Source organism: Manihot esculenta, chromosome 4, assembly GCF_001659605.2.
Source record: "Manihot esculenta cultivar AM560-2 chromosome 4, M.esculenta_v8, whole genome shotgun sequence".
In the NCBI taxonomy this organism is placed as follows: domain Eukaryota; kingdom Viridiplantae; phylum Streptophyta; class Magnoliopsida; order Malpighiales; family Euphorbiaceae; genus Manihot; species Manihot esculenta.
The window spans coordinates 31,498,523-31,522,800 of NC_035164.2; the positions used below are offsets into that span (position 1 = coordinate 31,498,523).

The 24,278-nt window shown below is 32.8% G+C and overlaps 3 protein-coding genes across 3 annotated transcripts; 1 reads left to right on the top strand and 2 right to left on the bottom strand.

Annotated features, from left to right (window-relative positions):
* Nucleotides 1-2,460: 2,460 nt before the first annotated feature.
* Nucleotides 2,461-5,086, bottom strand: LOC110607980. Its single transcript, XM_021747161.1, has 2 exons — nucleotides 3,364-5,086; nucleotides 2,461-3,272 (listed from the first exon to the last, which is right to left on the bottom strand). The coding sequence occupies exons 1-2, from the start codon at nucleotides 5,084-5,086 to the stop codon at nucleotides 2,461-2,463; spliced, it is 2,535 nt and encodes an 844-aa protein (XP_021602853.1).
* Nucleotides 5,087-8,514: 3,428 nt separating this feature from the next.
* Nucleotides 8,515-9,377, top strand: LOC110607978 (VQ motif-containing protein 11). Its single transcript, XM_021747158.2, has one exon. The coding sequence runs from the start codon at nucleotides 8,618-8,620 to the stop codon at nucleotides 9,236-9,238; it is 621 nt and encodes a 206-aa protein (XP_021602850.1). The 5' UTR covers nucleotides 8,515-8,617; the 3' UTR covers nucleotides 9,239-9,377.
* Nucleotides 9,378-10,616: 1,239 nt separating this feature from the next.
* LOC110607979 (probable LRR receptor-like serine/threonine-protein kinase At3g47570) lies at nucleotides 10,617-14,309 on the bottom strand. Its single transcript, XM_043956281.1, has 2 exons — nucleotides 11,603-14,309; nucleotides 10,617-11,399 (listed from the first exon to the last, which is right to left on the bottom strand). The coding sequence occupies exons 1-2, from the start codon at nucleotides 14,292-14,294 to the stop codon at nucleotides 11,017-11,019; spliced, it is 3,075 nt and encodes a 1,024-aa protein (XP_043812216.1). The 5' UTR covers nucleotides 14,295-14,309; the 3' UTR covers nucleotides 10,617-11,016.
* Nucleotides 14,310-24,278: the final 9,969 nt, after the last annotated feature.

Below are 24,278 nucleotides of genomic sequence, written 5' to 3' on the forward strand. Positions count from 1 at the left end.
AGTAATGTAAATATTTATATAATTAATACATAAATCATAAAGGCACGCCCATTACCACAGCACCGATTGATGCACCCCTTTGAGACACCCACCGACGTGCAATCATTCTGTACCATTCCATGTACTGTGAATGATAATGTAATGGCTGGGTCAGAGTATTGCTGGCAACAATCCGTCGGTGCCTTGATTCCCAGACAATAATCCAATGTTGGTTCTCAGTCATCCAGTTCGTAGTTGAAGAAGTTAATTTTATTGAATGCATATCAACTGTTTGACGGGGTTGTTGTGGAATGGGCTGAGAAAATCCAAACTGCCTCAGCACCCTGTCAGGTTGATGCCACTCCACAATATGAAAACATATCAGTGGGACAACCGATCTCCATATTTGTCTTCCCTGTAGACAGTAATCTGGCATAGCGTCCACCACAACATCAGAGTATGGCTCCCATATAAACTGTGTACATATGATAATATAAAAGGTTAGAATTGTGATATTAATTAATATTATGTAATTTAAAGGTATAGAGTGATGACCTCTTCTGCTTCCATGCGATCAAGTTGGTACCGAAGTTGCACAAGCACATGCGTTGTAACTTCAGTAATAGTTCTAGCATTACTCCACCTAAACAATTTATAGTTTGGAATTAGTAACCAAATGTTTTGATAGTATAGTACACAATTTATAGCACATACCGACTGCCAATCGGTGTATCTGGAAGGGGATTTATCTGGGAGATGGTAGGGGCAATTGTTTTTATTCTGTCCCATGCCCAAATCTGTAAAATATGCAGTGGCCCGCCAATTTGCTGCACTTGTGGTGATGTTGCTCTGCAAAGCTCTTTATAAAGCCAGGCAAGACAGGCTGCACCCCAGCTATATTGACCACAGGTGTTGAAATTAGCGAGTAGTGGCAAAAACATTAGATTGACCCTATGAGCAGACCGATCAACAAATAGGGATCCACCTATTAGCCGTAAAATGAAAGCCCGAGCATGCCTCTGAATAGTAACATCATCAGCGTACTCTGGAATCTGGTCAAAGTTATCTCTCAACCAGGTGAGTGCAACAGTATTTCCTTTCATAACTTCACGATCCGGGACTAAACCAAGCAAGTCTTCACATAGTAATTGCCATGACTGTCCCGTTGTCCCAGTAACAGCATTGCCATCAACAGGCAATCCAGATATCAGTCCCATATCTTGGAGTGTAACTGTACACTCTCCATGGGGTAACATGAAAGTATGTGTTTCTGGTCTCCATCTCTCAACCAAAGCAGTTATGAGGTGGTGATCTAAATGGAAGAACCCTAATCGAACAGCTCCGTAAAATCCACTAGCACGGAGATAAGGGATAAGCCTGTCATCAATATCATGACCGTGTAATACAGTAGATGATCGTCGGCATGTGATAACACCGGCCTCTTGTGGATCATCCCACACGACTTGGGACCTATGAGATGCTTGCAGATATAACAATGAAGTATCACGTGGTCCTGGATTAATAAATAATCTACTGTCATTTGAGCTGTCCATTCCTGCAAAGGGTTATTACAATTGTCAATTCCTTATGTCAATAATTTTCATTGGTAGACATGAGGATAACATAATAATATATAGAAGAATCATATGAGTTCACAATGCAATTAACATATGCACAATTTGATCATCTAATAATCATCTTTAACCTGTTGCTCATAAAATGAATAACATACCATTGTCAATATGTTAACATATTACATAACACGATAAATGCATGTTGACATTTCAACAGCATTTAGGTAGACAATGTGGCAAATATTTTGTAAAATCGCCACAATCATCGTCACTATAATCAGACAGGTAATTATTGTGTACGTTGAAATTGTTGGAACATGATAACTGACTATCGTCGTATACACTTGGAAATTCACTTCGTTCAGCATGATATTTATCTAGCCTCATCTCCATAACCCTAATTTCCTTAAGTAGTTGATCCTTGAGTTTATTAACTTCTTCACATGTGTTGCGAGCCATGTCTGCCGATGTAGCTTTTGGAATAGGCAACTCATGGTAGCCACAATAAGCTTCCAATTCGCATCGAATCTCCCACAAACGATCCCAATCATGTTGATGAGTAATTGTCGCATTTCCAAAATCAGAAATTTTTTTGGAATGATATCCGATAAATATATGGTTAGCAAAACCTTGTTCCAAACAAGCATTGATTGGTTGATTTGAAAAACATCGCTTGTGACCATACCAGAAACAATTGTTTGGATCAATATATTTGTCTACTAGAGTGTTATGACTACTATATTTCCTCTTTCCTCTGCTTGATTGGCATGGTGATGACTCACGTAAATCTTTCGAGGATGACATTTACTTGATGTAACATGCATAAAATGTCAACAGGATAACTATCAGAAACAATTAAGGAATCTCAAAAAATTATAGCTATTTTCATAAAATAGGCATGTGAAAATCATAAATGTTTGTTCACAGTACTTGTCTTTTTATTATGTCCGGATTGGCCACATATAGAACAATGATTTTTTCCAGGAATATTAACTTTTGCACCCCTCCAATCCATTTCATTCTGAATTCTCGATGACTTCGGTCGCCCTTTTTTCCTTATTCGGTTCTTGTTTGGAATTAGTGGTAATTCGTAATCCGCAGGCCAATAGTCTGAATTACCTAATGGGTTGAACATGTCTTCGTAACATTTAATTGACCTTTCGAGAGTGTAGTAGCTATCAACGAATTGCTCATAATCCACAGACCTCGACATGCAGGCTGCTATGGCATGTGAACATGGGATACGCATCTCTTGAAATTTTCCACAAGTACAGGTACCTTCTATAAGCTTAACAACTTGTTTTTGCCCAGATTTTGAACTTCGAACTTCAACAACCAAATCATCACGATTAAATGTCGTAACACGATGGCCATTTGCTGACTGTGCATTTTTTTGTATGATTTCACCAGTTGACTGGGTGAATCGATAACCATCTTGTTGCTGCCGAAAAAATTGACTCCTTCTTGTATCGAAGTAATGCGCACATTGATAAAATATTTTTTCGACCATTGCTGTAATAGGCAAGGCTCGAAAGCCTTTCAACATTCCATTGACAGACTCAATGGTGTTAGTCGTCATTGATCCATATCGCTTCCCACCATCGTGGGAACGAGTCCACTTCTCCAAAGGTATCTTCACAGCCCATTCAAAGGTCTCGAGATTGACTTCCTTAATTTTATTCATTGCGTCATAGAATTTTCTCTTTTGGTTATGATTGGCTGTTATGGTAAAAATATATCATTAAATATGAATACGTAGCATACAATAAAAAAATTAAATTTAAATTTAGAACCAGGATTGAAGTTTTACCAGCCTTTCGCAAACATTCCTTCATTGTTGCATTCTTGAATTTTGTGTTGTAATTGCTCAAAATGTGGCGTATGCAGTATCGATGGTGTCCACTTGGTGGTTGCCACCAATCTTGTTCCATAGATTTCTTAATTCCAATGTGACGATCAGAAATGACACATAAACCTTCGCGTTCTGTGACATAAGCTCTCAAACAAGACATGAACCATCCCCAATTATCTGAATCCTCCCTCTCGACAATAGCAAAAGCTAATGGAAATATCTGATTATTTCCATCAAGCCCTGTTGCACACAATATACACCCACTATATTTACCGTATAGGAATGTCCCGTCAACAAAAATTACTGGTCGACAATACTTGAATCCTTCAATAGATTGACGATAAGCCCAAAACATACGATCAAATACACGAGAAGTACGATCCAAACGATCATTTATGTAATGGGGATCATCTTCAATTATGAAGATCGAACCAGGATTGAAGTGGCACATTGCATTCATGTACTTACGAAGCCTTCCATACGATTCATCCCATCCGCCAAAAATTTTCCTAATTGCAAATTGTTTTGCCTTCCACGTTTTTGAATATGAAGGTTCATATCCAATTTTATCTCTAACTTCAGCCTGAAGTGTTTTTATTTTAATTTGTGGTTGTTCTTCTATCATAGGCAAAATAAATTGACATAAAAATTTATTATCCAATTGAGGATGGTCTTTTTCAACCATTGCATTTGAACAAGTATGCGGCCCATTATACGATACAATTTTCCAAACCTCAGATCCCTCCTTCATTGAAGCACGCATATGCCATTTACAGTTATGCTTTTTATTCTTGCATATAATACTATATGTTTTTCTCTTTGTCTCATAAGAACAGAACTGATGATGTCTACGCAAATGATATTCCTTAGCTGCTGCCATGACAGCATCTCTGTTTGGAAAAATCATCCCAACAGAAAACTCCATATTCGGACTCCAAAACATATCAGTCGGTGGCTTTGCATAAGGGTCCACACGCATTAATTCAAAATCTATTTCTGAAAATGGCGGTGGATGAACTAGTGGCAAAATAGGATTAGTATACTGAGCAACAACATTATCATCACCTGATAATAATTCGTCGTCCTCAATCCAACCACTTTCGTACTCGTTAATATCAGAATCAGATAATCTCTCTGAATCAACATATTCATCAACTTCATCCACAACTTCATTAACAAGACTATCAACACCATTAAAGTTTAAGTCTTCAGTACAAAACGGACTAATTGGACTGACTGTAATTTCAGCTTGCTCATCAATATTCGAATGCAAAATACAGTGTGACCTCGTCTTTGGATCAGTATAAGAGGGACCAGCACAATCATCATTCTGATTTCTATGAATATCTCTAACGACATCGACATAAAAGACTATGCTCTCAGACCCAAGACTACTAACGTAATCGAACATCATCTCTACATCGGCATCGTTCATCAGCTTAACTAGTTCAAATTTGTAATCGTTATCATTAATAATTGGTTTTCTATATTCAATCTTGCATATAAATTCGTTGTGGTCTAACAAATTTATAGAACGAACTATTTTCATAAAAAGATCCTCATAATTCAACCTTCGTTTAATACGGAAAAAAAGGTGCTGGCCACCAACATAGTCGTAACCTAATTCGGTTCTAATGACATTACCATCCCAGTGTACAATTCCACATGTCGGAAAACTCATTTTTGTCAAATCTATCATAGGCATTTCAAACAAAACAAAGATTAAGTAAGTATTTAATTAACATTGAAAAATAAGTACAATATATTTAAGTGCAATATAATTACTCATACCTGTTTGTTTTGAATAATTTGATCTTATAGCCTTACAATGAAGATTGTACCCCAAACTGCAATATCAACAGTTAAATAAAGAATATGGTTAAAAATTTTGTAATAATAATTAAATTTTTATTTAACTTATAATTGTAATAATTTTACTGCCATTAAAAATAATATATATATTATTCATAGTTGTTAATATAATATATTTTTGTGAAACAATTATTGTATAAAAAATAATTTTTATTTGATATATATAAGTGAAATAAAATATAAATACTATGTAAAGTTCAATTTTCTAAAAAATAAAATATATATTATTCATAGTTGTTAATATAATATATTTTAGACATTATTTTATCCTAAAAATTGTGTACGTTTACCCCAGCAGATTTCTAAATAAACACAAATTAGAGAAAACTATTATTTTTATTATTTATTTTACATTTTATTCTAAGACATATTTTATGTTTCATGTTTCTCTTTCCCTCATTGAGATATATAATCTTATTTTATAATATACAAAAAAAATAAATAACCTAAAATTATTGCAACAACCATAAAAAAAATTAAATATAAAGATAAGTCTAATTTTTTCTAATCAATGGTTCTTATGTATTAATTAAAAAAATTAAAAGTAACATCAATTGAAATAAATATATTATGTAATAAAAACTGGTACATACTAATAATTTTATTATACTATATAAAGTATTAAATAAATATATTAAATAATATAACTAACCTTTATAAATTTTTTGAAATTGAAACGAGGGTTTTTGAGTAATGGAGGAGAGTAATTTGTAAGGAGAGTTTGTGAGGAGAGTTTGTGAGGGGGGGCGTATAAATGGAAACCTGGCGCCAGTTAAAGCGGCGCCAGGTTTCTCGAGAGCATCTTGGCGCCACTTAAAGTGGCGCCAGGACGCTTCTATCAGTCCCGAGGCGTCCAGTGTTGCACGCCTCGGGACAGCTCTGGCGCCACTTTAAGTAGCGCCAGAACGCTTTCTGTCGGTCCCGAGGCGTCCAGTGTTGCACGCCTCGGGACAGGATTCTGGCGCCACTTTAAGTGGCGCCAGGACTGCTCTTTTGACTCTTCGGGAGTGAATCCTGGCGCCACTTATAGTGGCGCCATGACGCCAAATGTCCCAGCGCACCAGTTCGGCCCCTCTCTTCATGGCAGAGGAATCTCTGCCATGAAGAGAAGTCTCTTCATGGCAGAGAATCTCTGCCATGAACAGTTCGTAGCGCCATTTTAAGTGGCGCCACAACTTTTCTCTCTATTCATGGCAGAGATTCTCTGCCATGAAGAGAAGTCTGTTCATGGCAGAGAATCTCTGCCATGAAGAGAAGTCTCTTCATGGCAGAGAATCTCATTCTCTGCCATGAACAGTTCTTGGCGCCACTTAAAATGGCGCCAAGAACTTTTCTCTTCATGAAGCCAGGACGTGCCATGCAATATGCATGGCCAACTTCTTTTTTTTTTTTTTTTTTTTTTATCTTTTTTACTTGTAAATTAATTAATAAACGACATATTGGTCTTCATATAAAAATTTTAAAATGAATCAAAAAATTAATTATGAATCCAAAAATTAATTATTATTAATTAATTATCAAAATTAATTATTTTTTTTCTCATTAATTATATAGTAATGTGCAATATACTTCAATTTTCAATGCATTTTTAATTATATACAATTAAATTAAATATATATTATTTGATTTTAAACCTTATTATTTAAGATTAATTACTTCCATATTATATTTTATATTTTTCATTATAAAGCCAGATTTTAAGTTAGTATTAAATCAAATTTTAACAACAAAATTTAGAATAAAAATATTCATATTAAATATATATAACACAACAAAATATACATTTTAAAATAAAAAAGATAATACAAATTTAAAATACTAACTCATTACATATATTTTCATTTTTCTATTTATTTTTACATTTTCCAAATTTGCGACCTTCGCTTGAACGTTTAGCGGATTTAAATGTTCTTCCCCTTCTTTGTTCCAAGTAATCATACATATTCGCTTTATAACTGGTACGTTCACCTCCTCCTGAAATTAATAAGTCAGTAAATATAAAGTTAAAAATATATATTACATTAAATATTAAATTTAAATAAATACGTACCTCTTAATCTTCTATTCTCTCTTTTACAGAATTCTTTTTGCGAAATAGGAAGACTATATTGCAGACGCATCCAAGGTGCATAATCCAATTTTTCATAAATACGAAAATAATAATTAATTATATCAGAATAATTTTTAATTTCAGATTTTGACCAAATAAAATTTAAAATTTTAAAATAACATAACGGAACTGTTTCAATCAAAACATTAATCATTTTTATATTCTGCATATTATAACCAGAGCAAATTATTTCTTGTAAATAATAATTAAGCCATAAAATATGTTGAAAAAAATTATTTTCAGAATCCATTCTTAATTTATATATTTCTCTCCACATTTTTTTGACTCTATTTTTAGCTAATTTACCCCGTAAAACTTTTGGAACAACATAAATATAAGCCATAAGTTAATTAAAACAGAAAAAAAAAGATAATAAAAAAGTGTGAAAATAAATAAGTAAAAGCAGAGGAAAAGGGGAGAAGAAAATCAAAGGAGAGGAAAATACGAAGGGGAGTAAAAGGAGAGGAAGCTGGAAATCAAAACGGTGATGGAGGGGGTGGTGGAAGGGGTATTTATGGGAGTGGGAAGGGGGTTGGCGCCTCTTTAAGAGGCGCCAACCATATGTCCCGAGGCGCCTCGGGAAGCTTCAGGTGAAACTTCCCGAGGCGCCAGATCAAGCTGGCGCTTCTTTAAGAAGCGCCAGCCTGGTCTGGCGCTTCCCGAGGCGCCACGGTCAGGCTGGCGCTTCTTTAAGAAGCGCCAGCGTGACCTGAAGCGCCAGGCAACGCTTCCCAAAGCGTCAAGCCACGCTGGCGCCTCGGGAACAGGCGCCAAGACTTAGTCTGGCGCCTGTTTGAGAGGCGCCAGGGTCTGGCGCTTCTCAAAGAAGCGCCAGACTCTCTTTTCGCCCGCCACGTGGCGGGCGAACACCAAAATGGGAAATAAGTTTTCCCCAACCCCAAATCAGCAAATTTTAATTCCCCCACCCCTAATTTTGTAAAAAGCCCTTTGGATTTAGCCTTTCTTTTAATGAATTGAAGAATAATTAAGAACAATTCATTAATTAAGCATATTCTTAATTAATATTAATTAATTTTGTGTCAAGGTGGGACCACCAACCATTCCTTGTACTCAAAATATTATAACAGAAAAATCTTGGATTTTGCCGCAAGAATTATAATTAATCTTAAAATAAACATGAGACACCCTTTAACGAAGAAACTCTACAAATAGCAAAAAAGTCTCTCTTTTATTTCTTCCAGACCAAAGTATCAACCCATTATCTCTCTCATGGCTTCCACTTCAAATAACACCGCCGCCATGCGCCGCAGTCCACCCTCCTATGGATCTGACCCGTCGTCGCCGAACACCACCTTCGTACTAGCCGACCCATCCACCTTCCGCACCATTGTTCAAAAACTCACCGGAGCGCCCGATGACCTATCAACCCAAAAGCTCCCTCTCACCCACCACCCAAGTCGACCATCTGCAATTCCAGGCCCTAAAAGACCTGCATTCAAGCTTCATGAAAGGAGACAGAACGCCAAGAACTTACAAATCAACCTTAACAGCAGCTCCACTATTAACAGCGGCTTCGAGCATCCGCATGATCTCTTGCAGTTCAGACAGCGAGCTGGTTTCATGGTGTCGCCGGTTTCGACTTTGGACTTCTTTGGTGCGCGCACGAGCCCTAGGTCACCCTGCGAAGCGTTTTGTTCCCGTGGGAGTAGTCCCAGAGAGGAGGAAGAGAGAGCCATTGCTGAAAAAGGATTTTATCTGCATCCGAGCCCTTTGAGCACTCCCAGAGGAGCTGAGCCTCCGGAGTTGTTGCCTCTGTTCCCTTTGCCTTCTCCTAGAGACGACAACGGGGATCAAGATGATGATGATCATGATCGTAACTCTTGTTCTTGAATTAGGACTCTACTATTCGAGAAAAAAGAAATTAGGACTCTACTACTAATTAATCTAGGAGGCAAGTTAATTATTCAATATTATTATTTGTAAAACGATCCCTTAATTTTGATGGAAATGTTAATTATGCTGTTAATTAATGAGGTGTTTTAAAAATTAATAATATATTTTTTGAAATTTAAACTAATTTTGCAACACTTAAATCAATGACCGCATTTCTTTTTGTCTTGAATTCTTGTCGCCATTTCTAATAATTATTTTATTATTATTATTATTCTTTAATTTTAAATTTATTTTATATACTTAAATATAAAAATATTATTTTTTTAATAAAATATACATATATTTTATTAATATTATGTTAATTTTTTTAATAATAAATTTACTATTTTATATTAATAAAATTAAGATAGAAAATAAAAAAAATCCCACAGAAAAATTTACCCCCTATGCTCCTTGACAGAAAATTTATTTATCTTGAGTCTCTAGGCACTCATTCGTCCCATTGCTGTTTCTATATAACTTGAACGGGGTAAGAACCTATTTGGCATTACTGCTAGATCGAACTCCCAGTTAAGAAAAATATTTGCTAAAACATATTATAATTTAAAATTAGTTTTAATATAATTTAATCATAAAAATACTAGAATAATAAAATAATTTTTTTAAACTGTTTTTTTCAACAATATTTAAAACATATTATTTTTTTAAAAAAAATATTTTTGAACATTTAAACTTAATTTCAAATCAATTCTAAAGCACTAATCAATAATATTAACCGTTATAATAATTTTAAAGCAGTCATTCTACTATTTAATTGTTCATATAATCATTAATCAAACATTATAAAAAATTAACATCACACTCTAAATAAGTATGAGAAGTCATTCTACTATTTAATTTTTAATTTTTATTTAAAAAAAATTAACAGTATAAAAAATAATTTTTTATAAATTATTCTCTCAATTATTAAATAATTAATTGAAATACTGAAAACAACTTTAAAAATAATTGCCAAATAGAGTCTCAGTATTATTAGCGGCTCTAAGTCTTCTGAAGAGAAATAGTGGGCATGTTGTCGGAAGTATGGAAGGTAAAAAGTTTTGTAGGATAAATAGTGGCAAAGTTGACTCTGGGCAGAAAGGTGAAAAACTGAAAAAGAAAGGAAAAATCAGTTTGTTATTAAAAAAATAAAAAATAAAAAATAAAAAAGAAGACACTTGTTAAATATATTAAATAAAAAATATAAAAAATAATTTAAAATTAATTTTAATTATAAAAAATTAATAAAAAACATTTATTTAAATTGTTTTTTTCATATCATTACTATTCTTTTTTTTTATATATAAAAAAATTAACGTTGATCCCGGAAGAAATGGAAGTTGGAAGATTCTGAAAATTTTTATGACAAGAAGAAAAGGACAACCGAGCTCTCCATGCTGATCTTGATTTGGCTATACATTCATAGAAACTAAGTTATAAAGCTCTTTGATTTTTCTCTGCTTCATCATACTTCATTGTAATTGTATAGTTTTCTTTATTTTATTTTTTATACCTATGATCTATCTTTGAGAATTAATAAAACTTGCATGATGATCAACACTAATTCTTTATTTGGAATAAAAGATTTAACAAATGAAAGAGTACAAGGATGCACTGAAAACCCAAAAGGAAAGAGACAGAATCAGCCATGAAAAGTCCTTGAACTATCAAAACGAAATGTTTTCATGGATCTAGATAACAAGGAAAAATTGTTCACCTGTTCTATCATTGTGGAATTAGATTCCAAGAAAAGTTTTTCTGATCAAATCAAGTTGTCTGCTAACATCCTCCATACTCATTCGTCCTTTGGGTGATTCTGCTGAACAGCCAATACCAATTTCAAGCACTGAAACTACACAGCTTCGTGCTTTTGCACTCATCTCGCTCAGGTTTCCATTACTGTTAGACAATTCTCTTTCTTCTTCTGTTGCTGTGATGATGTTAGGGTCAATAATCTGCATAAGGCTTTCTGGCAATGCCGTCTTCACAAAGCTGTGAAGATTTAAGCCATCTTTGAATATTTCATCAGTTGGTCTTCTTCCTGTGAACATCTCTAATACAAGGATCCCAAAGCTATACACATCCCCCTCTCTGGATGCTGGACAACCCATTCCATATTCTGCAATTCACAGAATCATCATTTTATTAATCTGTTAAAAGACATTCTGGCAAAAAATTCTCAACATAGTGGCTTTGATATCAATTATCCGGTTCAAATTGATCCAAATATCTTTTGAATCCACTTTCTTTACATTTTCTTTATCCCCACCATTGACGTGGGATGGATACCACAAAAAGAAAGAAGTCGGATCAGGTTAGTACCTGGAGGAGCATAACCGATTGTTCCTTTTATTCCAGTTGTGGAAGACAAGCTTTGAGATGAAGATTTGCTTGTTGAAACGAGTCTTGCAAGACCAAAATCAGATACATGAGCAACCATGTCGTCGTCGAAAAGAATATTGCTGGGTTTCAGGTCACAATGAATAATTGGATTTTCACATTGCTCATGAAGATATTGCAAGGCCGAGGCCACATCAACGGCAACATTTAATCTCTGAAGCAAGTTTAAATTCCATGGTTGATTTTTGCCTTCTATTTCAGGATGCAACCACTTCTCCAAGCTCCCATTTCCCATGAATTCAAGGATTAGAGCTTTGAAATCATTAAGTTTGTAATCCATGCTTGAGCAACATGTCAACATCTTCACAAGATTTCGGTGCCTGATATTCCTCAACACAATGCATTCAGAAATAAAGCTCTTGGAAGCACCCTTATGTTCAAGCTTGAGAACTTTAACCGCTACTGGTCTTTCAACTTGATCTAGAAATCCTTTATACACAGAGCCGAAGCTGCCAGATCCGATCAAATTTTCTGGAGAGAATCCATTCGTTGCACGACAAATATCTCCATAAGATACCTTAAGAAATTGCTTCATCATTGAGGATGAAGAAGATGACTTCTGCTTTGGATTTCTTTTCCAATAAACAAGAAGAAAGGCTAATGTCAATAAGATACACACAGCCATTACAGTTAGTATAATTTCCAGCTTATGAAAAAACAACCCTCCTCTCTTGTTCGGGCATTTTGGTAGATTGAGTTCTGAGACACCGCCGCAAAGCTTATCATTACCAATTAATGATACGGCACTTGCATTTCTGAAAACTCCTCCAGTTGGTACTTCACCCTCAAGATCATTGAAAGAAAGATTCAGGAAAAGTAAATATGGAATGTCCTGTAGATCTTTCGGAATTCGCCCTGTCAACTTGTTTCGTGAAAGATCTAAATATTGAAGGCCTCTCAGGGAAGCTAAAGATGGAGGGATGGTCCCTTGAAATGAATTCCCTTGCAGATAAAGGAATTCCAAGCTCAAGCAATCTCCAATTGTTGCAGGAATTTGGCCTGAAAGATTGTTTTCTGAGAAATCTAGTGCTCCTATATTTGATAGCTTCCCTACTTCAAAAGGCAGGACTCCAGTTAAAGAGTTTTGAGATAAATCCAGTAATTGTGTGAAGGAACGAACAAGTGAAATCTCAGGGGGTATAACTCCATTCAGATGGTTCTGTGAAATCTCTAAGAAATACAAATTTTGGCAATTTCCAATGCTTGAAGGAATGCTTCCCTGAAAATTGTTGTCTGGTAGGCAGAGTTTAAGCAAATGTGTAAGGTTTCCGATGGAGGATGGAATCTCTCCGGACAACCTATTTCCACCTAAACTCAAAAATTGTAGTTTCTGAAACTTCCCAAAGTAATTGGGGAAGACGCCTGAAAGAAGATTACCATCCAGGGCCATTCCAGTTAACTTGATGAGATTCTCTAACCCTGCAGGAATGGTGCCTGTGATTTGATTCTCCCCAATATAGAACAAACCAAGTTCGGTTGACAAATTTGCTACAGAATTTGGTAAGACACCTCCAAAATTGTTTCTACCCAAATCCAAGATTTTCATCTTGGTACAGTTTGTCAAAGAGTCTAGAAAAGCTAAGTCATTGGTTGAATTACTTCCCAGAGCATTTCCATGAAGTCTTAGCCACCAGAGGTTTTTAAGATTTCCTAAATTCATTGGAACTTGTCCAACAAAGTTACTCCAACCAAGATTAACTATTTCCAGATGAGAAGCATTGAATAGAGAATTTGGAATTGTCCCAGAGAAATTATTGTTCCCAACTGAGAAAAATATGAGATTTGGGAGAGTGATGCCTAAGTTTTCTGGCAGATTCCCATGGAGTTGATTTTGTATGACATAAAACATTCTGATGGAGGAGATATTGAAGAGGGGCAGAGGAATTGTGCCAGATAGTTGATTTGCTGAAACAGCAAAAACTGTTAAGCTTGTTAATTTGCCCAAATCGTCAGGAATATTTCCCAACAATCTGTTATACGATACACGAAAGAATGTGAGCGATGAAAGGTTGCCCAAGGAAGCTGGGATTTCTCCTATCAGGTTGTTTGCAACAAGACTAAGATTCTGAAGCTTAGTTAAAGAACCAAGTTCAGCTGGGATTTTTCCTGATACATGATAATTCCAACCCAAATCAAGAAACATGAGCTTGGAACATCGAGTTAAGTTGATTGGAATTTCGCCTGCTAAAGTATTGTTGTTGAGAAACAATTCTTCCAGGCGAAATAACCTGCCAACTTCTTGTGGAATTTCACCATGGAAACTGTTGTTTTGGAGGTTGATGTCTCGAAGAAAACTCAGGTTGCCAATATAAGGTGAGATTGTTCCAAATAAATTCTGCCCTTCCAAATCCAAGGATTTGACTCTCTGATGCCGGCGACTGCATGTGATTCCAAACCAATTGCAAAATGGGAGAGAGTCATTCCATGAATCCAAGAGTTGATTTGGATCACTAGCACTTATTGCTTCTTTGAACTTGAGCAAAGCAAGTTTGTCAGTCTCATTTCCTGAAGCATTAGCTTGCTTCCACCACTCTATGTTCGAAGAAAGTAAGAGAATCACTTGAAGGTATATGATAAGAGAAGGGGAATGCAAACTGATACCACACGATCTCATTTAGCTTGGAGAGATTGGCAGCGTTATAACTTTCCCAAAACATGAGTTTCTGGTCTATATATAAAAAAACAAACATTCCAAGACAAACAAAATAAGAGAAAAATAGAATAATAAACTAAAAGTCTTATTAAAATTTTTTAAAAATTAAAAAAGTGAGTTTCTAATAATAAAGGGAAACTATTTATAATCGAAACAAAACCTGATAAATAAAATTATAAAAATACTCAAAATATGAAAAAAATAATTAAAATGTAAAATTGACTCTAAGCGATGGAATTTTCGTATCGAACTTTGTGACCAGGGGAGTTCTTGGTCGAACAGGGGAGTTCCAGTTGCATTTTCTGCCGAGCTCGGCGAGGGATTAAACAGCAGGGCTGGTTGGTTGGAGGGGTTGTAGAACTAGAGAAAGAGAACGGTTGACCTTCTTGAGCAGAGCTCATATCGTTTCGGGTGTTGCTGGTATGATTTTCGTTGTGGTTTGCCATATAAATCTCAGTGGATGTTATGGAAATGGAGCTCCGGTGACGAGAAGATCTACTTTGTTCCCACAGACGGCACCAATTGATGTTCTGTTGATATTTTGAGAACCAGAAAATAGGGTTTACAGTATGTGTGTAAACTTGGCCAGGGAAGATCACTCCTCTCCCCTTTATTCCTTTTCCTTTTGTTCTCTATTGATGCATAATCGTCACCCTATTACAGTGTCACATGTCTCTGTTACTCAGGTCCTTACATACGGAGATGTCAACGTACCCTTTTCTGTCAGGCGACCATTTAATATTCTTCCCGACGTGCATGCCGGTAGGGCTGCGAAGTAATCGAGCCTGCTCTCCTACCCCCTATCATGTCACTGGGCTAGTCTATCTTCTATTAGACTCGCGCGTATGGCTAGTCCGGCTTGTCTCACTTTGCCGAGCAAGGGCCTGCAACGTTGAGTTGATCTGCGTGAGAATGACTTGATGGATTTTGAGCCTATATTTTTCTTTAGGACTCGATCTCACTCCAGAATATAAGAAGTACGTAGTCATCATTTTACATTTATAAAAAATATATATAATTAAGTATCTTATCCAAAAAATAATATAATTTGTCATGATTAGTCATAGGAAGATATTTTTAGAAAAAAAAATAATAATAATTAGTACAAGAAAAGGAAAACATCATCGGCAGTGAGCAAATCAAATTAGTTTCAACCAAAATCATTATCCAATACATAGGCCCACATTGAAATAATTGCAGCTAAATTTCAAACACATCGCTATAAAAACTTAAAGAAAACTCATTAATATTTTGAAAGGCTTATTAAAATATTTTTAATACTTTAAAAAATTAATTAATTAATTTAAAACTATCAGCAGATAGAGAATACCAGAATTTAAAACTATTTTTTTGCAATTTGCAAAGACTAATAAGTTCATTGCAAATTTGTTGACGCTAACGGAATATAACTAAAATCATATTATAACTTAATTTCTATAATTAAAAATTAAAATTAAAATATTTATTTAAAAACATTTATTTACATTGATAGAAAATTAATCATAAATAAATTAATAACTTATATTAAAAATTCTAAAAGCAAAACAAGTTTTTAAACATATTTTGCAATCATTTATGTTTTACGTATTGAAATATATATTGTCAAATTTAATTTATTTTTTAATTAGAAAATATTTTAATTATTATCAGAATATAATGGATTTTTAATATTCTCTTTTTCATTAAAAATGAAAATTTAAGTTATTTAAAATAATATATAATAAATTAATATTTATTTTAATAATATAATAAAATAATAAATACTCTTATTAGTCATTTTACCTCCTAATAATAATAATTATATATAATTTATTAAATATTTAAAATATATTAGTTAAAATCTAACTATTAGTTATAAGGCATATCCAACAATTAAACTAAATAGACCCTTAATAAAGTCTAATTTCTACTATTAATTTTTAACATTTTATTTGACATGATTAATTTTATAATAAAAAATTAAATAAATTTTAACAAAATCATATATATATATATAGTTTATTTTTTTATAATAAAAATTTTGTAAGATAAAAAATAATATTTCCATTTGAAATAAAAAAATTTCAACAATTAAACCAAATAAACCCTTAATAAAGTCCAATTTCTACTATTAATTTTAACTTTTTATTTGATATGATTGATTTTATAATAAAAAATTAAATAAATTTCAATAAAATTATATATAATTTATTTTTTAAAAATAAAAATTGTGTAAGACAAAAGTTAATAATTCCATTTGAAATAAAAAAATTTCATTGAATTAAATTTTTATAAAATTTTTTATTTTAAACAAAGTGTAATCATCAATTTTCCATTAATTTTCTGAAAATTCTAAAGAAATGGAGTGATCCCCAAATATACTTTGTTATAATTTATTTTCAAGTATTGGAAGATGTATGAGAATATTTTACTGTTATTTTTTAATTAGAAAATATTTTAATTATTGTCAGAGAAATGCATTTTTTTAATAATTTTTTATTTTTACTGAATACAAAAATTAAGTCATCATAAGCAGTCATTTAGTTTACAATATAAATTTTCTAAGCTGATTCGAACAAATGCTTACAAAAATATTACTCTTTAATTTTATAATTTTCTTAAATTCTAAGCAGTCATCAACATTTATTTTCTTAAATTCTAGAATCCCCTCCAAAATTATCAAACCTGTTTTTATTTACTGCAATCAATATCTAAGTCCATAAAGAAAAATTTACTTTAATGGCAACTTATATCACTGCAAAAATAAGTTTAAAATATCTGAGTATAAATTATTATTTTATATATTTTAACTGTATTTATAGATTAATAGCAACAGTTTAAGAATTGATGCATCTATTTTCGCTGTCATTACAAGAAACTTTCGAATTATCAATAGATTTTTTCGTTGATAATCCAGTAAAAATCTGTTGATAAAAAAATTATTAAAAGATTATGATCCATTGTTAAAAATCTCACTGTTGATAATACTAATGGATTTATTAATAAAATTATCATTATTATTACTAATAAATTTAAAATCTGTTAGTAAATTGACAAAAAAATAATTTATTAACCGATATGAAATCTGTTGGTAAATCGGTTAGTAAATTATCAACGGATTACAATCCGTTAATAAATTTATTAAAAATTTAAATAATTTTAAAATAATTATTATTTTAATTAAATAATAAATTTTATTATTAATACTATTTTTTTATTAATTTAATAAAATTTAAAATTATATTATTATTATTACTAAATTTTTAATTTATGTTCAATGTTTATTAGAAATACATGGAAGTGGAAATAAGAGAAAAGCAAATGAGGAAAATTGATAAAAAAAAAAAAAAGAGAAAAAAAGAAAGAAAGAAAATGATAGAAAAATAAAAATTATGAAAGAGAAGGAAGAATGAGATTAAAGTAAAAAGGTGTTAGAGAAATGAGAAAAAAGGAAAATGATGGGAGAAGAAAATAAATGAAGAGAAATAATAAAAAAATGTAAATATATAGAAAGAAAATGATTGAAGAAAATAATATGAGACAAAATAATATGAATGAAAATTGTAGAGGAAATGGAAGAAAATGAGAGGAAAGGAAAACAATGATGAGAAAAATGGAGAAAGTAAAAGGAAAATTATGGAGAAAAATGAAGAAAATAATAGAAGATGGATGATGATGAAAGAAAAAAATATAAGAGATGAAAGGAAAATAATAGAAAAAAATGAGAGGAAAAAATTATGAGATAAAGAAAGTGAAATGAAAAAAAGTCAACATAAAGAAAGAAAATAAGAGAAATGGAAAGAAAATGGAAGAAAGATCCAAATATCTTAATATTTCGATCATCATCACGACTTACTCTTCTCTTGATAGGAAGAGTAGCGGTATAAAATTAAAGCGGGTACAGTCCAACATATTCCATTACTTTTATAGTTACAAAATTACTGACTTGACATCAAGCAGTTGGTCACACTATCGCCGGATTATCGAAAAATATAATATTTATTTTTATCCTTTTAAAATAAAAAAGAAGGATCATAAATGTAATGATATGTTATTCTCTAATACTACTCAAATTCTAAACAATTCATTGCATGCTCTGTCTTTCGATATACTAATTAGAGCGTTAGAGTGGCCACTGTAGAAGCCCACCACCACTTCACGTTCTCTTCTTTCAAGATTGTTATCTGATAAATTTAGTCCAAACAAGCCGTTGAGACTATCACATTTAAAGACGTATTTCATATATTTCATAACAAACTCAACTTCTTCAATCTTGAAGGAGCAAACATCAAGATTAATTGGAGTATGTCAATATGTTTTCAATCTTCAATAAGCATATATTTTTAAAATTTCTAGTTGTTAATTTTTTTTCTAGGTTTGTAAAAGAAATCAATTAATACATTTATACAAATTAAGAGTTATTAAAAGTATTTAGAGATTTAAAACAAAAAATAAATTCTACATCCCAACTATGAAATAAAGAAAAATATGAAGAAAAAACATGTGTCTCACATCACAACCTAGATGTGAGACACATGTTTTTTGTTCATAGCTAGGCCGTGAAGAAAACCCTCATGCAAAATCTAGCCGTGAGACATATCAAAACCTAATTTTTCTCTTAACTCTAGATTTAATATCTAAACACTATAAAAACTTCTCACCTTCACAGCAACTCTAGAAAAACTCTCATGCGAAGTAAATTTTGTAAATTGTTTTAATCTATATAACAATTAAATACTTTGAATTTAAAGTAAATTGTTTTAAAATATTAGAAGTAATTAAAAATAATTTAATATTTCATATGATTTATTTCAAAATATTAGTGTCAATCAACTCAATTTACTCAAATTTAATTTATCGTAAGCACTGTCACGATGTCGAAACTAGCCGACTGCTTAATTTATGATATATTGTAATTAGGCTATCAAAAAAGTTAATAAAGACCATTATGCTGATCAAACTGGCCGGCCAGCTTCTCAACTAAGCTTTTGTTTTTGTCCTTTCTGGGCGTTTGTATACAAGAAGGAGCTGAGAAATTTAATGATCTGTAACTCAGCAATAATTAAGTGACTTGATTTTCAAATGAAAAGCCTCTATTTTAAGTTTTCATTATGGGCATTTCTCGTTATAATTTTCCTGCAAATGAATGGATCCAGATCTTGCCTGGAAAAAGAGAGGATAGGTTTGCTGGAGTTTAAGGCTTTCATGAAATCAAACTGTGAGGTTGATGACAATCTTGATTCATGGGTTGAAGATGGAACCAGTGACTGTTGTGATTGGGATAGAGTCACGTGCAGCTACACCTCTCGTCGTGTCGTTGATCTCTCTCTCTATTGGGTAGCAAAGCATTCATCTCTTGGAATTACTTGCAGTTTAAATCTCTCCATGTTTTATCCTTTTGAAGAACTGCTCAGTCTTGATTTTTCTAATAATTGGTTTAATGGTTGGATTGAAAAAGCAGGTACTTACAAGCTATCTTTATTATTATAATTTATCTTTAATTTTTTTTTTTATAATTCCACTTAACCTAATATTACATGTATTACAAAAGTAATACATCTTGTACAAAATAAATTAGATAAAAATTATAAAACAGAGAGAATATTATTATAATAAATAGAGGTTTTAATATAAAAATATTATGCACTTAATTTGTAATAGTGTTGAGTTTAAACATTTAATTAATAATAAATATTTTTATATATAATATTTGTATTTATTAATATATGTGATAAATATAAAATATATTTACTTTGGAATAACTCAACAGAAATCCGATTAAAAAATAATTAAAATTTTAAATATTCATTGACATATTTATGAACAGTATTTAATTTAAATTGAGAAAATAGAATAAAAATTAATTTAAAATTTTAATTAAAATTTTTATTTATTTTTATTTAATTTTTAATTTTAAAATTTTAATTATTTTGATTCAGTTTAATTGAAGTTTAAAAAATTTTTCAAAAAATCATTAATGATAAAAATATATTATTTTTAATAATATAAAGAGATTAAATCATGATTTTTTTAAAGCAAACCTACGGTTTGTATTAATAAAATTTCCAAACAGAGAGATGATCATACTTAATAGATTCTCTAACCAAAGGATGAGCAGCTAGAATGGCATGACGACGAACCTATCTAACAGAAATATCAGTTCTAGAGTCTAACAAAGATTTACAATCATTCAAAATAAAATCCAATTCAAAAATATCTAAATCTGTAGACTGAAGAGCTTGAACCACCTGCAAACAGTCCATAAGAATGCAGCCATTAAAAGGCAAAAATTCTGTCGCAAAGAGCAAACAGTGACGGAGAGCTAAAACTTAAACAATTACCGGCGTACCATTACTTTCCGAGAAACTAGAAACACCACGTTGAAACATACTCTCAGAGTTTTTCACAACAAAACCGTAGCCAATAAAATCTTGAGCTTGAAACAAAACCCATTAACTTGACAAAACCAAATGAAATTTTCCAAATTTGAAGATGACGCACGAATTTGGAGAGAAATAGCTTCAGGATCATGAGTAGGGTTGGAGGAATAAAACAAGTTCCTGCCCTGATATAAAGTAGCAGTGGTATTTCCATATAAAGCATCAGCACGTTGAGCAGCTTCCCAATCCAAGTTACGATGCATGACGTCTTCCACAATGTGAGCTGCTGAATTTTGCACCTGGTTCCATAATAATGAGTTCCTTGCTGACCACAATTTCCATACATAGACCATTACAAAGGTTTTTCGAATCTTGTCTTGGGACTTCAAAGGCTGCAGTAAAAAATTAAAAAAATTATCATTAGGCTGCAAATCTCCCACTCCCTCTAACCTCTAAGCTTCCTTGGACACAGGACAATGCAACAAAATATGGTTGACACTTTCATCTTCATGGCACCAAGGACATCTAGCATCCGCATCCACATCCACATCCACATCCACACCCTTTTGCCTTAAATTATCCTTTGTAGGCAATATATTTTTACAAGCTCCCCAACAAAAATCTTTCACTTTTGGAGGGACCGAAACATTCCACAAACTAGTCCACAACTCACCCCCACATTAAAAGATGATCTTCCTATCAAGTACATACACACAAAGTATATGTAGACTTCACCGTATACACACCTTTTTTTATCAAAGTGCCACAAGAAGGAATCTTCCTTATTGGTAATACTAATAAGAATACTAATAATATCATTGATATCTCTTGAAGAAAAAAGCTCCATTAAAAGAGCAATGTTCCAAACCTTCCCATTACCTTCAAAAAGATCACAAACACGCAAATGTGGTTCAATAAAATTGGGGGCCATCATCCGCAAAAAAGGTATCCTCCTTAGGAATCCAGTGAGCTGAAGCTACTAAAATCTTCTCTCCATTAATTAATCCTCTTCCACATTCTTTCTTTCAGAAAACCAAAAATTACTTTTTTGTTCCTCCCAATAAGAGAAGGTAACCCCAGATAGGCACTATGACTCAATGGTGAATGAACATCCAGGATATTATTGATAGCGGTTGTCGAAGCCGTCAAAAATAAACTTATTAGACAATCAACAATTAACTTGCAGATAGTGGTAGTAGGGTCGAACCACAGGGATTTGACACCAAGGATCTTCCTAATAATGACTAAGGCAAATAAATAACAAATAAGTAAAGGAGGGGGGTTTGTTTTGATGATTTAAATTTAAAAAGCAAAAGGGGGCAATAATTTAAATAAATGAGAATTTCAATGGGAAAGAGATTCTAGTTGAAGTATGAGTCTATTTCAGCTTGTTCAGAATTGATCATTGATTATCTAAGACTCCTATTTTATTTCAATAAATTAGTTTTGGTTGTGGAAGACGCTTCTCACAACCAAATTTCTTCTTAGTTCTAGTTTGATTAGGAAACGTTCGCTAATCAAACACTAATCAACAAGTTGCCAATGAACGTCCTTGGGGCATTTAGCATCGAACAACTGTTGACTGCATTAAGACTTAGAGAAACCCAATTCTATCCTTGCCAACCGCGTGGTCAAGTCTAGATTATGCAACTGATTATATTTGTGTTCAAATAATCTAAGCAATTACGGACCTAAATCATTCAAACAATTTATTGCTCAAGCAATTTAAAAGCAATGCGCCCTTATTGATTCTAAAAGCAAAGTAATAATTATAGAAAAGATCAAGTTGCATAAATATTGAAAGCAAATAAGAGTTTAACAATGGAGTTTTAAATCTCCCAATTCATCATAAATCTGAATTTCCTCAACTTCAACTAGAAAAGAATGAATTTAGCCACTCATGATGGACAAAAATATACAAAGGAAAGAAGAAAGGAAGAGAAGAAGAGTCTGCTGTAATTCTGCAGAATTTTCGAGGAGGAGAAGATGCCTTTGCTGGTTTAGAAGCTGCTCTTTTATAGCTTGAGAATCTCATCCATTTAGGGTTTTGAAATCCTATTTTGGCTTGATCTTTTGTGATCTTTGATTCCTCTTTGGATCTTGTATTTAATTATAAATGGAATTCCTTAGGTGAGAGACTTTCTTGTGGCTCTTGAAACTGTGATGGCAGTGTTTGAAGTGAATTTGGACTTCTCCAAATTTGAATTTTGGTTTGCTGCACTTTTTCCCGCTTCTGCTGTTTTTCTGTGTCAAAGTGATTTGGGCGGGTGATTTGGGCAGATCGCTTGCTGATCAAGCATAATTTAGCCACATTTTTATCATAATTATTGTTGCTTATTTACACATTTTTTAGTTTAATTTATGGTTTTTATCTTGTTTTTACAGAAAAGGAAGAAATTAGAAAATGGGAGAAAAAGTGCAGAAAAAGTACAGAAGGATGATTTGCCCAGTGATTTGCCCAAGATCACCAGCTAAACTGCTCCAATCACTGCCCAGATCAAACTAAAGCAGAAACCCGGAGGCAACAGACAGCAGTGATATGGGCAGTGATTTGCCCAAGAAACTCGAAGATCACTGGCCAAATCACTCGCAGAGACATAGAGGACTGACTCACAGAGAAGCGATCTGGTCAGTGATTTGCCCAATCACTTGAAGAAACTGGTCAAACCACCGGGCAAATCACTTTGAAAGCAGAAACTTGACAGCAGAGCGGGAAAGACAGCAGAAAACAGAAATCCGAATTTTCAGAAGTCCAAATCCAACCCAATCACTACCAACATAAAACCAAGAGCCACGAAAGAGCTTCTCATCCAAGGAATTCCAATTGCAATTAAATTCAACATCAAAAGAGGAGTCAAACACCAAATCAAAAAGGGATTTCAAAACCCTAGATAGATAGAATTCTTCAGCTATAAAAGGAGAGCCTCCAAACCAGCAAAGGAGCTTCTGATCAGCAACTCAACTCGCCAGAAACTCTCCAGCATCTTCCTTTTTTCCTTTCTTTTCATCTTTTGTGTACTTAGTCCATCATGAGTGGCTAATTTCCTTCCTTTCTAGTTGAAGTTGGTGAATTTCAGATTTTGTGATGAATTGGGAGATTTAATACTCCATTGTTGAACTCTTGTTTATTTCAATATTTATGCAATCTGATCTTTTCCATAATTATTACTTTGCTTTTAGAATCAATAAGGGCCCATTGCTTTTAAATTGCTAAAGTGATAAATTGTTTGAATGATTTAGGTCCGTAATTGCTTAAATTGTTTAAACTCACATTTAATCAAGTTGCATGATCTAAACTTGACCACGCGGTTGGCAAGGTTAGAATTAGGTTTCTCTAAGTCTTAATGCAGTTAACAGTTGTTCGATGCTATAATGCCCCAAGGACGTTCCTTGGCAACTTGTTAACTAGTGTTTGATTAGCAAACGTTTCCTAATCAAACTAGAACTAAGGAGGAATTTGGATTGTGAGAAGCGTCTTCCACATCCAAAACTAATTTATTGGAATAAATAGGAGTGTTAAAGAATCAATGATCAATTCTAAACAATCTGAAATAGATCCATACTTCAACTAGAAGCTTTTCTCTTA

Bases quoted from the DNA above. Each gene is read 5' to 3' on its own strand.
- LOC110607980 (XM_021747161.1), bottom strand. From the start codon at position 5,086: ATGAGTTTTCCGACATGTGGAATTGTACACTGGGATGGTAATGTCATT. The intron at 3,273-3,363 runs GTAAAACTTCAA...TTACCATAACAG, and splicing joins GGAATGTTTGCGAAAGGCTG to CCAATCATAACCAAAAGAGA.
- LOC110607979 (XM_043956281.1), bottom strand. From the start codon at position 14,294: ATGAGATCGTGTGGTATCAGTTTGCATTCCCCTTCTCTTATCATATAC. The intron at 11,400-11,602 runs GTACTAACCTGA...TGTGAATTGCAG, and splicing joins AATCGGTTATGCTCCTCCAG to AATATGGAATGGGTTGTCCA.
- LOC110607978 (XM_021747158.2), top strand. From the start codon at position 8,618: ATGGCTTCCACTTCAAATAACACCGCCGCCATGCGCCGCAGTCCACCC.